Here is a 13593-nt window from a genome sequence, read left to right as displayed (position 1 = left end):
TAAACTTCAGAGTACTTGTGCGTGGAATCAGAGTGGTGTTTAACAAAGTATTTTGTTTGGATGACTAATCAATAGATATTAATATTTCCTTTTCTCATTTTTATTGAAGAAACAACTGTCCATGATGTCTAAATCAAGTACACAGCGTAGCAATACTTGTATTACCAGTCTGTAGAGCATTATAAGTACAATCATTCGGGCTCAAGAATTTATGCTGTTTGCACGCTTTATGCTCACCCGCCTTTCCACACTTGTCTTAATATGAATGAGAGGTGAAGACAACGAACAGTGATCGATCTCATAACTCCTACAAGCAATACAAAATAAAGAGTTGGGCAAACACGGACCCCTGGACACACCAGAGGTGGGATCAGGTGCCTAGGAGGAGTGAGCATCCCCTGTCGAACGGTCACACCCGCCGTGAGCCCTATATCCTGATCAGGTAAACGGAGTTATCCGTAGTCAAAATCAGTGTGCCAAGAACGGCCTAACAATCGGTATAAAACAAGTCAGACAGCATTTGACCCAATGATAGGTTGTATTGACAAACTAGATCGTTATGACGACCATAGAATTTGCGAAATGCTGACTTCAATCGATATGCGTTTTTCGTTATAGGCCTCTGATGATAATTTGTGTGCAAAAGTTTTCTCCAATTAGTAAAATAGATTTTCTCATGAACTTTGTATCATATAAATGATTAAATGTGCATGTCTTGAAGGAGTTACCCATACATGGTGCTGTTTTGATATTTGAATGTGATTGTCAATATTCGTTTAATATTGGTCAAATTAGATCATAGGAACACCTTTAGATCTAGGATTAAAACTTTACGAAAATTACTGAAATACCTGAAATACTTCCCGGAAACGCTTTCTAAGGTCTCTTCAACAGCACACTGAATACTCGTCTGAGCGCCTTCAATGGAGAATTTTGCGAAGAAGATTAACACTGGCCATGCGATGCTATATCCCGGGAAATATCTCGCCAGCTCCGTCATCACTGTACCCGGATGTAAAGAGTTAGCGGTCACGTCGGTTCCTGCAAGTAATACACCACAGTCAGATCAAAAGCACATATCCTAGTTCTTTTTTATTTAGAAATGTCACCCTTTTATACGCAATAAAATATGTACCATCAAATAAAATATTCCGTTTGGTTGTCTACATATATTTATACATCGATTGATTGATTAATTGTATCTTGCTTAACGTCTCTCTCGAGAATTTTTCACTCATATGGAGACGTCACCAAGACCGGTGAAGGGCTTTGCTCGGCGCTTACAGCCATTGAGCAGTGAGGGTTCTTTAGCGTGCCACACCTACTGCGACACGGGACATCCGTTTTTAAGGTCATCTCCGAGGACCTGTGACATTCCAAGCGTTAGGCGATGGAACTGCCACTACCTGTTTTAACGACTTGGGTCTGTCGCGGCCGGGATTCGAACCCCGGCCTGCCGCATGCGAGGCGAACGCTCTAACCTCTAGACCACCGCGGCGGTGTATCGAGGTCAAATATTTGTATAAATATATAACCAAACAAAATTTTTGGATGGCCGAGAGCCTGTGGTCATATACTTTATAGAATGTGTAGTTAATAGTTATATAAAAGTTTGACAATTTACCAAAATTTCAGTCTAATTTAGATTGCCAAAATGTTAATTGTCTGCTGGATTATAATCCACAATTAACACATTGATAATGATAGAATTAAATTTCATCAGTTTTTCTACATAAGCCGCGCCCTTTGATTGATTTTTGTTTACCTTTGAGTCTTTTACTCAGCTCCCTTGTAAACAGGATGTTGGCTAATTTGCTCTGTGCGTAAGCCTGCGTTCTACTGTAGCTCTTTTCACTGTTGATGTCGTCAAAATTAATTTTATTGGTAACTGTAAAATTGAAATAATATACATGTATGTGAATACCAATGAGTGTTTCTTGGTTAGAAGGGTGCGTACGTGGCAGATACAATTAATCAATATACATTATGCCTGAATTACAAAGCCCTTCAGCATTCGCCATCTTGAACTGACCTCAACACAAAAAGTGCACCGCTGGGATACATAAATATACCCCACTACATCTGCATGATGCATGTCTCTGTAAGCATGTCTATGATGATGTCAATTGCAGTTCCAAACTGAGATCACAATCTTTTAAGTTGCGACCCCCCCCCCCCCCCCCAATGCTGTATGTATGCATATTTGAAGTTACAACATATGAGACTGTCAATTGCAATTCCAAAATGAGGACACAGTGACCTACCTTTGGGTCGCTACACACCTTCTTCTCATAGTGCATTAACTGACCCAAGTTCCATCGTCCTATGCCTCACAGTACTCAAGATATGATCTGGATCCGATCGGTATACATGTATATATAGCCATAAATTTTCAAATTGAGGCACAGTGACCTATTTTTAGTTCACGACAAAGATGCACCAACTGTCTAAGTTTTAAAGAATGCAAGTGTGCAGATGTGATCCATACACGATTTGAATATGTATAGCCATAAAATTTCAGGAGGCCACAGTGACCTATATTTGGTTCGTGACTCCACCCACCCTCCCAAGAGCGACTACACCCACCCTCGAAAGATACATCAACTGAAAATGTTAGATGGTTCTACGCCTTAGTGTGACCTACTTTTGAAATATGACATGTCTTTCCTCAAAATGCATAAACTGTCTTATAATCTAAAAAATATGAACCGGATACGAAAAAGCTTACAGACTGATGGACGGGAAAACTTATACCATAATATTTCCCGCCAAAAATACGGGCGTATATGTATAAAACCCACATAACCACAGAGAATATATCCTTGCACAATGTCATATGACGGAAATAATTGTTAAAACGACTTATGCTATAACTTACATGTGTGGGCATAAGAGGAAACGTTGACGATTCTGGCAGGGGCGGATTTCTTCATCTTATCCAACAACAGATTGGTTAAAAGAAAATGACCCAGATGATTTGTTCCCAATTGCATTTCAAATCCCTCAGCAGTTCTACCGAGGGGACACATCATTACACCTGTAAATTAATTGTACACATGTGTAATATATTGAGATTGTTAGCACCATGGGAACATAAAATGATAAAAATTAAGATTGTTAGCATCATGGGAACATAAAATGATAAAAATTAAGATTGTTAGCATCATGGGAACCTAACCTGTTAGCACCATGGGGATATGAAATAATAAATATTAAGACTGCTAGCACCATGGGGATATAAAATATTAAGACTGTTAGCACCATGGGGATATGAAATAGTAAATATTAAGATTGTTAGCACCATGGGAACATAAAATAATAAATATTAAGACTGTTAGCACCATGGGGATATACAATAAGAAATATTAAGACTGTTTTATATGCCCATGATGCTAACAATCAGTCTGATTAAAATCAAACCTCTCACTTCGCTCGATATACGGACAATCGCTGCGTGGGAGTCCACGCAGTGATGGTTTGATTTTAATCAGACTGTAAAACAATAAACATTATGATTGTTAGCACCATGGGGATATAGACATGATAAAATAATAAATATTAAGATTGCTATGATAGATATAAAACAATTAATATTAAGATTGTTAACATCATGGGGATATAAAATAATGAAAGTATAGGTAAGTAACTAATTATATAAATTATCACAGGCCCCTTTTACTTTTTATACCCTAACATGCACACCATGACAAACACTATACGCTACAGTTTATGTACATAGAAGTGAGACTTAGACTCATCTCAGTGTCATGGCCCCGGATCCTGCATCACGTGACTGAAATGTGTAGACGTTTTCATGAAACTGAGCGTATTATCATTATCACTGGATGATTGAAACTGAACGTATTATTACTACCACTGGATGATGAAACTCGGCGTATTATCACTACCACTGGATGATGAAACTCGGCGTATTATCACTACCACTGGATGATGTAATGTAGAATGTATTTTACTGTCATTTATTTGTATATATTGTATAAATGATAAATTACATCATGACGTGGCTAAACACCATATAGAATAGTACGCGGCGCCGATTGGGACTTGATGCTTTTGTAATCAAATTCAATTCTGTGTATACAAAATTGAATTCTGTCATAACAAAATCATTTTTGTCTTAACAAAAATATGTCATTCATACTTCTTTTATGATAACTCCATTTCTGTAAAGACAAAAATAAATTTTGATATACAAAATTATTTTTCAGTGGACAAAAATCATTTTGGTCATGAAGAAATTCATTTTTGTCAATCAGGTATGCAAATATAAACTTCTTTGCAGACAAAATTGAATTCGTATACAAAATGTTGATTTCGAGACTTTGTACTCAAAATCCATTTTTGTGTGGACAAAATTAAGTTTTGTTAGACAAAAATGAAAATGAACACAAAATTGAATTTTGCATCACAAAAGTCAATTTTGTCTAACATAAGTTAATTTTGTATGCAAATTAGTTTACACAATCCAAATATGGTTATGCAAATGAAAATTCTCATCACGATTTTGTAAGAGGGCCTCTCATTGTAGTACAGGCGATGATAGTACCGGGTACTATACGCCATGATGGCCTCAACAAGTGACATACCTGACGAAGACATTAGTATAGAAAGGTTACGAGAGTTGCTCGATGAAGATACACCAATCACACACATTGCACAATACTTTAATGTCTGCACTAAAACAATCTACAGACGAATGAAGAGTTTTAGACTAACGAGAATACCATTCTCAGATATCAGAGATGATTGTGATGGAGATAAAATAAAACACCCAAACGATGGTGAAGTTCTGATGGACGGTCACCTCAAGGCCCGTATCTCTCCTATCAAGATCCAGCGCTGGAGGCTCAGAGCTGCCATTCACTTTGAGGATAGCGCATCCTCCGGTCGGGAATCTCATTTTTAGGCGAAAGGGGAGGCAGGTTATGATATCATGTACTTGCCAATTACTGAACAAAGAATCGGGATTTAAGTATTTGAAAATCTATGATTTTTTTTTCTTTCAATGGCACATGAATTATCATAAGCGTAATATTTACGTGTATATTCAACAAATATTTGTTTACAATCATACCTTCCAAGTCCGACTAACCTTTACCAAGGAATAAGCTAAATGAAAGCGTTTCAACCAATCGGTGAGCAGCTTACAAGTAAAGATGACAAAAATAACTGTCATGACAAAAATGACTTTTGTGTACAAAAATGAATTTTGTCATGACAAAAATTATTTTTGCCCACTGAAAGATAATTTTATATAACAAAATTTAGTTTGGTCATTACGTAATTGAAGTTTTCATTTATAAAAACATAGTTTTGTAAGACAAAAGTGATTTTGTTAAGACAGAATTCAATTTCGTCTAACAAAATTCAATTTTGTCTAACAAAACTGATTTTTGTCAGAATATTTTTCAAATTTGTATGCATATTAGTTTTCAGATTCCAAATAAAACTAATTTGCATACAAAATTCACTTGTGATACAAAATAAAATTTTGTCTAACAAAATGAATTTTGTCAATACAAAAGTACGTGGCTTTTGATAATTTTGTGATTTGTTATCAATTTTGTTAACTTGAACTCATTTTGTTGAACAAAAGTCATTTTTGTCCACACAAAGTTGGATTTTGACTTTAAAAGCACAAGAGTCCCATTTGGTGCCCCGTGTAATAGTCATCCTCGAAGGTTTTCTCGTTTCGAGTTCGAGCTCCGCTCGTGCCACCTAAGACGTTAACATGGGTAGTGATTGCTCCTTCGCCAAACGCTCGGCATTTATAAGTGAGAATCACAGATCTTTCGGATATGACCTCCAAAACGGAGGTCTCGTGTCGCGGCAGGCATTGGCACGATAAATAACCCTCACAGCTACAGCTCTGAGCGCTAAGCATAGGTCTAAATTTGTGGTACTTCACCTACAGCTGGTGACGTCTCAATATCAATTTCTCAACGGGACTAAAGACAAACAATTAATCCGACATGAACCATGATTTGAATGTAAGAATATCGTTTTGATACAAGTTAAATGGAACCTTTATTAGAAATAGTGTAACCTATTCAATATAGAATACCTTACCGGCGTTGTTTATTAGAATGTCTAGTCTGGGTTCGTTTTTGTTGATGTCCTGTGCGAATTTTCGGACGGATTCCAGTGAGGCCAGGTCAAGCATCTTTAGGACTACCTGCTTACTCCCCGATTTCCTGATGACGTCAGATAACGCTCTCTCTCCACGACACCTGTCGCGACAGGCCAGAATGACTTTGGCTCCTAGAACGAGATTGATTTAGATCCCCCTGTTCTGATTGGACAATTACATTTTTGACCTACTTTATAATTTACGTTTCAAATAATGACTTAGAAATAAAACACCTAATAAATCTACAGTTTTAAAAGAAAAAAGAAACTCTTTTCAAATAAACTTACAAATCATACAGCTGGACACGCGAGTTTCCGCAGTGAAATGTTGGGAAAATACAAAAAGATGACACTTCTGCCTGCGTAGCTTACCTCTCCTGTTAGATACATTGCGGTCTGACACCACTGGTTACAATCGCGGTCATTCTGTCAGGCAAGCCTTATTTATCCCTCTTCTTACTAGGCCTCAAGACCATAAACTGAGAACAGACCAATAGTAAGTCAAAATTTTAATTACCATTATCTTCAGGCATATCTAGAAAAGACGGTTTTAAAAACTGCTGGTTAATAAAAGAAATGAAATGCAAACACATGCTGAAAATTTAATAGTTTATGAAAATTATTTCAAAAGTTAGATGGATTCAAAATTTAGAATTTAGACTTCGGTACTTTCTCAGTTTATGGTCTTGAGAACAAGTCTATCGCGGTCTGTTTCCCTATATTTCAGTGTATACGCCATAATCTTCCTGTCTAAGTGAGTTTAACTTACTGCTTTTTGCCAGGTCTATCCCCATGCCAGTGTCCCCCTCCCTCCGTCATAATCACTTCTTGTCCAGGCGAGCCTTACTTACCTCTTCCTGCCAGGTCTATCGCGGTTTCCTTCCCTATGCCTGTGTTTGCTCCCGTTATAATCACGGTCTTCTTGTCCAGGCGAGCCTTGCTATAACATTTTCCACCAGCTACCCACAATCGCAGTACATACAGCGTCACAGCTGCAAAAGGTATATCACATGTATAGTCACAATGGCCGCAAAACCGAAATTCGTAATTAGATAATACATCGGAAACTTGTAGCATTCTCTGGCAGTAGGATAAAAATTTTACATACATTATCTTAATTTTCAATCTGATAAACTTAATGCAATACGATATTTTAAATATGTTTATAATATGCGATATAATATTTTATGAAAGATGTCTCTCGATTGTTGTACCATGTTGTAGAAATAGGGGATTATCAATAAATGACAATAAATGCTACAAAGAGATGATTTGTGCTTCTCCCTATCTACATGTAAATGCACTAAATTGATCTAAATTATCACAGAGTAACATGATAAAGATAACAATCGTATTTAACATTAGCATTTCTAATCAAACCGTAATCAGTCAAACAGTATTTCCTGAAAATAGAGACATGTTTAAAATCACTCGATTACAGTTTCTAAATATCCAGGGACATAAGAGGATATAAAATGTTGATTGACACGTTATTGATTAAAGTTAATATTAGTCTACACGATTAGCACGTCATTGAATAACGTTAATATTTTTCCACATGATTAACACGTCATTGAATAACGTTAATATTTGTCTACATGATTAACACGTCATTGAATAACGTTAATATTTGTCCACGTGATTAACACGTCATTGAATAACGTTACTATTTGTCCACATGATTAACACGTCATTGAATAACGTTAATATTTGTCCACATAATTAACACGTCATTGAATAACGTTACTATTTGTCCACATGATTAACACGTCATTGAATAACGTTAATATTTGTCCACATAATTAACACGTCATTGAATAACGTTAACATTTGACCACATGATTAACACGTCATTGAATAACGTTGATATTTGTCCACATGATTAACACGTCATTGAATAACGTTACTATTTGTCCACGTGATTAACACGTCATTGAATAACGTTACTATTTGTCCACATGATTAACACGTCATTGAATAACGTTACTATTTGTCCACGTGATTAACATGTCATTGAATAACGTTACTATTTGTCCACATGATTAACACGTCATTGAATAACGTTAATATTTGTCCACATGATTAACACGTCATTGAATAACGTTAATATTTGTCCACATGATTAACACGTCATTGATTAACGTTAATATTTGTCTACAAGATTAACATGTCATCAATCAACGTTAATATTAGTTCACACGATTTCTCAGCTGGTTCCAGCTGACAAAGCTTGTAACAACATTGTCTTTGTTTGTAGGCTCATTATTACAACTGTATTTGAAAGGATCTTGCCATTAATTCCACTTTTGGTTAATCGTATTTATACTCCAACTGCCCTTTCAAAAGATGAAATTATTCAAAACCATGCTTCAGTTTTAGATACATTTAATATCCCAGTCAATGGGTCGGATGAATATGAGTTACCGTATCTATACTGGATTCCTAAACTACATAAAACCCTTACAAAATAAGATACATCGCTGGATCCAGTAAGTGCTCTACCAAGCCCCTATCTTTGCTCCTCACGAAAATATTAACAGCTGTGAAGGAGAAACTTCAAACGTACTGTGCGACTACATATGCCAGAAGTGGTGTAAATCAAATGTGGATTCTAAAAATTCTAAAGAACGTTCAGTAAACTTGAAATCGCAAAACTTTTCTCAATCAACAACATCAAAACGTATGATTTTTCAACACTTTACACGACCATTGCTCACGATAAATTATAGACTAGACTTTTTGACATAGACAGTTGCTTCTTCAACAAAAATGGAAAACGGAAATATTCCTATCTAGTGATCAGTCATCCAAAAATATTACTTTGTTAAACACCACTCTGATTCCATGTACAAGTACTCTGAACGAAAATATTCCTATCTAGTGATCAGTCATCCCAAAAAATTACATTGTTAAACACCACTCTGATTCCATGTACAAGTACTCTGATGTTAAAATAAAAAGTATGCTGGAGTTCCTCATTGACAATATATTCGTGGTATTTGGTGATCAGGTCTTTCAACAGTCTGTTGGAATTCCCATGGGCACAAATTATGCTCCTTTGATAGCTGACCTGTTTTCATATTCATATGAAGCAGAATTTATTCAAAAACTTCTACGTGAGAAGAAAAAATCTTTTGCCGCGGCCTTCAATTCGACATTTAGATATATCGACTACCTTTTATCTATTAACAATAATAACTTTCATTCATATGTCGATATCCCTGTGAGCTCGAAATAAAAGGCACCACAGAGTCGTCCACTTCTGCTTCATACTTAGATTCTTATTGAAAGTAGACATTAACTGTATGACAAACGGGATGATTTCAGCTTCTCCATTGTCAACTTCTCATATTTATTCAGCAATATTTCATTATCACCTGCATATGGCATTTATATCTCTCAACTGATTCGATACGCAAGAGCTTGTTCTGCGTAAGTTCAGTTTTTAAACCGAGGCAAGCTACTGAGAAATAAGTTGATGGTACAGGGGTTTCAAGAATCTCGATTAAAGTCAGCCTTTCGCAATTCTATGGTCGTTATAACGATCTAGTTTGTCAATACAACCTATCATTGGGTCAAATGCTGTCTGACGTGTTTCATACCGATTGTTAGACCGTTCTTGGCGCGCTGATTTTGACAACGGATAACTCCGCTTGCCTGAGCAAGGTATAGGATTCACGGCGGGTATGACCGGTCGACAGAGGATGCTTACTCCTTCTAGGCACATGATCCCACCTCTGGCCTGTCCAGGGGTCCGTGTTTGCCCATCTATCTATTTTCTATTGCTTATAGGAGTTATGAGATTGATCACTGTTCGTTATCTTCACCTTTCATTGATCACTGTTCGTTATCTTCACCTTTCATTAGCACATTATTGATTAACGTTAATATTAATTCACATGATTAATACGACGTTATTGATTAAGGTTAAAATTTGTCCACGTGATTAACACGTCATTGAATAACGTTAATATTAGTCCACGTGATTAACATGTTATTGAGTACCGTTAATATTTGTCCACATGATTAACACGTCATTGATTAACGTTAATATTAGTTCACATGAGAGGTGCGTCGTGCGTGAACATTTGAACATTTCCAACTTTTTCTCTAATGCTGCCGCGACAAAATTGGCATGTAGCATTATTGGGGAAAGGGGAACAAATATTGTGAACTCCGTGACCTCATCCCCCTTGAGAGACAGAACCAAAACCTCAAAAATTATGCAATCCTTAACAAAATATCTTCTTTACTCAGCGACATCTAGTAGACAAACTGTGTATCATTATGATGAATAAGGATGCTTCTCCGAATTTGTGAAATTCATGGACCCTGGGTAGAGGTTCTGGTGTAAAAACGGGTGTTATGGTTTGTATCTAGTAAAAATGCATCAATATCTTTTTTAATTTTCCTGTTTCCTGGACATTAACCAAACCAAACTGAGTACACAGTAGTGATGAGAAAAGTCTGAGTCACAACCAAAATTGTGAAATTCATAGCCCCGGATCAGGGATTCTGGAGAGATGGATGATACATTAAAAAAATTATTTGTATGGTAGTTTTAAAATTGTTTTCCTTTTACTCCTATCGATCTAACAACCAAACTGGATACGTAGAAATAATAATAAAAGAGGGATTAATATAAATTGTGATATTTATGACACCTCGGGTTAGGTATTTGGGTTAAGGATTAAAGAGATGGACCAGAGTCCTATGACTCATACAGTAAAAATGCATCAACTCTTTTAAAATCGTCTTCTTTACTCTTGGACATCAAATAATCAACCAAAACAACCTAATGAATTTGCCATACAGTAATGGGGAGAAGCCTCTATCTTTCAAGTCCCCTGGGTCAAAGATTTTTATCCTAGGATGCGGCTCTATAAAAACCAAGGAGAAGCCTCTATCATTCAGGTCCCCTGGGTCAAGGATTTTGATCTTAGGGTGCGGCTCTATGAAAACCAATCAACTAAACATTTAGCACAGTAAAACACAGACTACATAGTTACAATCGGAGGCAGCAACCAATAACTGAAATTTCTGGTCCGCGGGTCAAGATTTTAAATCCCAGGATAGGCTTTATATGGATCATCAAGTGAAAAAACGTCCATAACTTTTAAAGAATTACTCCTAAACATATAGCAAACAATTTTAAAAGTTCACAACAATAGTCAGGCCTCACTGCAAGCAAAGTACATGTATTGAGAAATCATCGTATTTATCTTCATGTACATCTTCCGTCATTCTCTTCGATTTCGCAAATTCTATGGTAATTATAATAATAATGATCTAATTTTCCGATACAACCCGTCTTTAAGTCGAATGCTGTCTGACGTGTTTCATACCAATTATTAGGCCGGACCGTTCTTTACATACAATTCTGACCACGGATTACTCAGTTTACGTAACCACTAACTACGATAAAGGGCTCACGGTGGTGAGAACGGTCAACATAAGATGCTTACTCTTCTTAGACACCTGATTCCACCTCTGGTGTGTCCAAGGGTCCGTGTTTGCCCTACTCTTAATTCTGTATTTTTACTTTTATTTATTTATATTTTTAGGGGTGAAGATTTTTAGAATAAGGTAATTTCACCCTTCTAGAATTATAGGTTCAATCTTATATTTGATTGTTGATTTTTCAAATAATACATCTTAGTAACAAATAAAAATGATAAAATAAGTATGTTGCGGTATTAATAAATTTTTTATCGATTACCACACAAATACCTGTTATCAACCTCAGAAAACTGCAATTTTCCTTAAACAGCATTAAAAGATTTCACAATATCAGGTTAAAACGATATGATAGTATTCATAACAATTTCATGAAACTGTGTTTCTTTAAAAAAAATATATATATACAAAATGTTTGTAAAAATAAAGGAAATCTATATAATGGACTTGATAAAGGATTCTATGAAAACAGAGTTATTGCCCTTGGATTCAATATTTTCAATTACTTAGACTTTTGAAATATTTTATGGTTAACAAGATTTTTTTTTACAATAACTATTGAAAAAGAATTCAACAAAATTTATGTTCCTGTCATGCATAAATTTTGATAAATGATTGACTTAATTTGCGAAATCTTATGACATCACAGGAGGGTGGACCTACGTTACTAGTTTGAAAGATGCACTCATTACACGATCACTGCACTCATCTAAACAATCAGATGCTTTCATTGCTTTGTTAAAAGAGATATCAAAGTCGCCAAGAGTTCAGAAAAAAATACACAACCCGTGATAACAGGTTCTGTCATGTAATTCCCGACCTTTATATCCTGTATAACAAACCAACATAGACATTTTATTATCTATAATTTTTCTGATTTTTAAAAAAAAAAAAAATGTTAATACTTTGAAGTACGTAAAATATAGATGCTATTGACCTGTAACTGAAAACCACCTGACCTTGACTTGTCTCCAGATTTGGTAATGGTAAAGGGAATTAATCCAAGAAGGACTAATCCAAAGCACGTAAGACAAACCAGCATATGTTATAGGTAATCGCTATTTATCGTGCGTATTCAAATAAAAGGTAGAAAAAATGAACCAAAAGAATAATCAACAATTTCAGCAATGTCATAAAATAGGTCACGGACATAAATAGGTCGCAGAATACATTCACACGCAGACAGACGGCACCGGGGGGGGGGGGGGGGGGGGGCAAACATATCGAACTAAATCGAAACAAAAACAGGTATTCATAGTTACATATAGTAAGCAATGGATCCAATAGAAATTAAGGCCTTTTTATTGGGTTGGTTTACGGGGATCCGCCGCACTGATTTTTTGGGATGTTGAAAAAAAAAATAAAATGGTTTTTCACTCCTTTTTATATTTCCGACGCTGTAATTTTTTCTTTTCACAAAAAAGAAAGAAAGAAAGAAAAGAAATTAGATTCCACTGGACTGGATATTTGGACAGACGCCTTTAAAGTTGAAAACACAGAGTGAATGAAAATATATAATGATACAGTACTATTTATATACACTTATGGACCGCACGGTGAATCGTACTTAGGGCAATGAAAGCACGTTAGATATTTTAGAGAGCTCAATCGATGCAGTGTTTGTTCAAGTTTCAGTTCTTTAATAACTTGTATTCATTTTCCTCATTTTACCCTGGTCATAACTTGTATTCATTTTTCTCATTTAACCGCTGGTCATGTTTTGGAACACATGCGAAATGTTGCATAATCATTTCACCTACCGGTACCCTCCCCCCTTTTCAATTTATTATAGATATAAAAGCCCCCCTTCCCCGGAACCAACCTCACCCCCATATATTATAGATATAAAGTGTTCTAGTTTACCTGTCACCGCTACACTTGCAATAATGGTTTGATGTTCCATGACGAACTTCCACCAGCCCGCCTCCATGTTTATTTGTGTCGGGTCTCCCGTAACCTTTAAGGCACTGTGTAAATCATGGATTG

General features: G+C 36.0%; 1 protein-coding gene across 1 annotated transcript in view; it reads right to left on the bottom strand.

Moving 5' to 3' along the window:
* Positions 1–13593, bottom strand: part of LOC125682046 (retinol dehydrogenase 12-like) — a 16475-nt gene extending 2882 nt beyond the window's left edge. The window contains exons 1-6 of the mRNA XM_048922420.2: positions 13471–13593; positions 7002–7142; positions 6091–6282; positions 2879–3037; positions 1766–1888; positions 852–1041 (exon numbers count right to left, since the gene is read on the bottom strand). Coding sequence (XP_048778377.2) covers positions 852–1041; positions 1766–1888; positions 2879–3037; positions 6091–6282; positions 7002–7142; positions 13471–13537 — 872 coding nt within the window. The 5' untranslated portion in view covers positions 13538–13593. The remainder of the gene's footprint in view (positions 1–851; positions 1042–1765; positions 1889–2878; positions 3038–6090; positions 6283–7001; positions 7143–13470) is intronic.

This window comes from Ostrea edulis, chromosome 2, assembly GCF_947568905.1.
Source record: "Ostrea edulis chromosome 2, xbOstEdul1.1, whole genome shotgun sequence".
NCBI lineage: Eukaryota > Metazoa > Mollusca > Bivalvia > Ostreida > Ostreidae > Ostrea > Ostrea edulis.
Note: the sequence above shows the minus strand (reverse complement) of the source record. Positions and strands in the feature narration are given on the sequence as shown.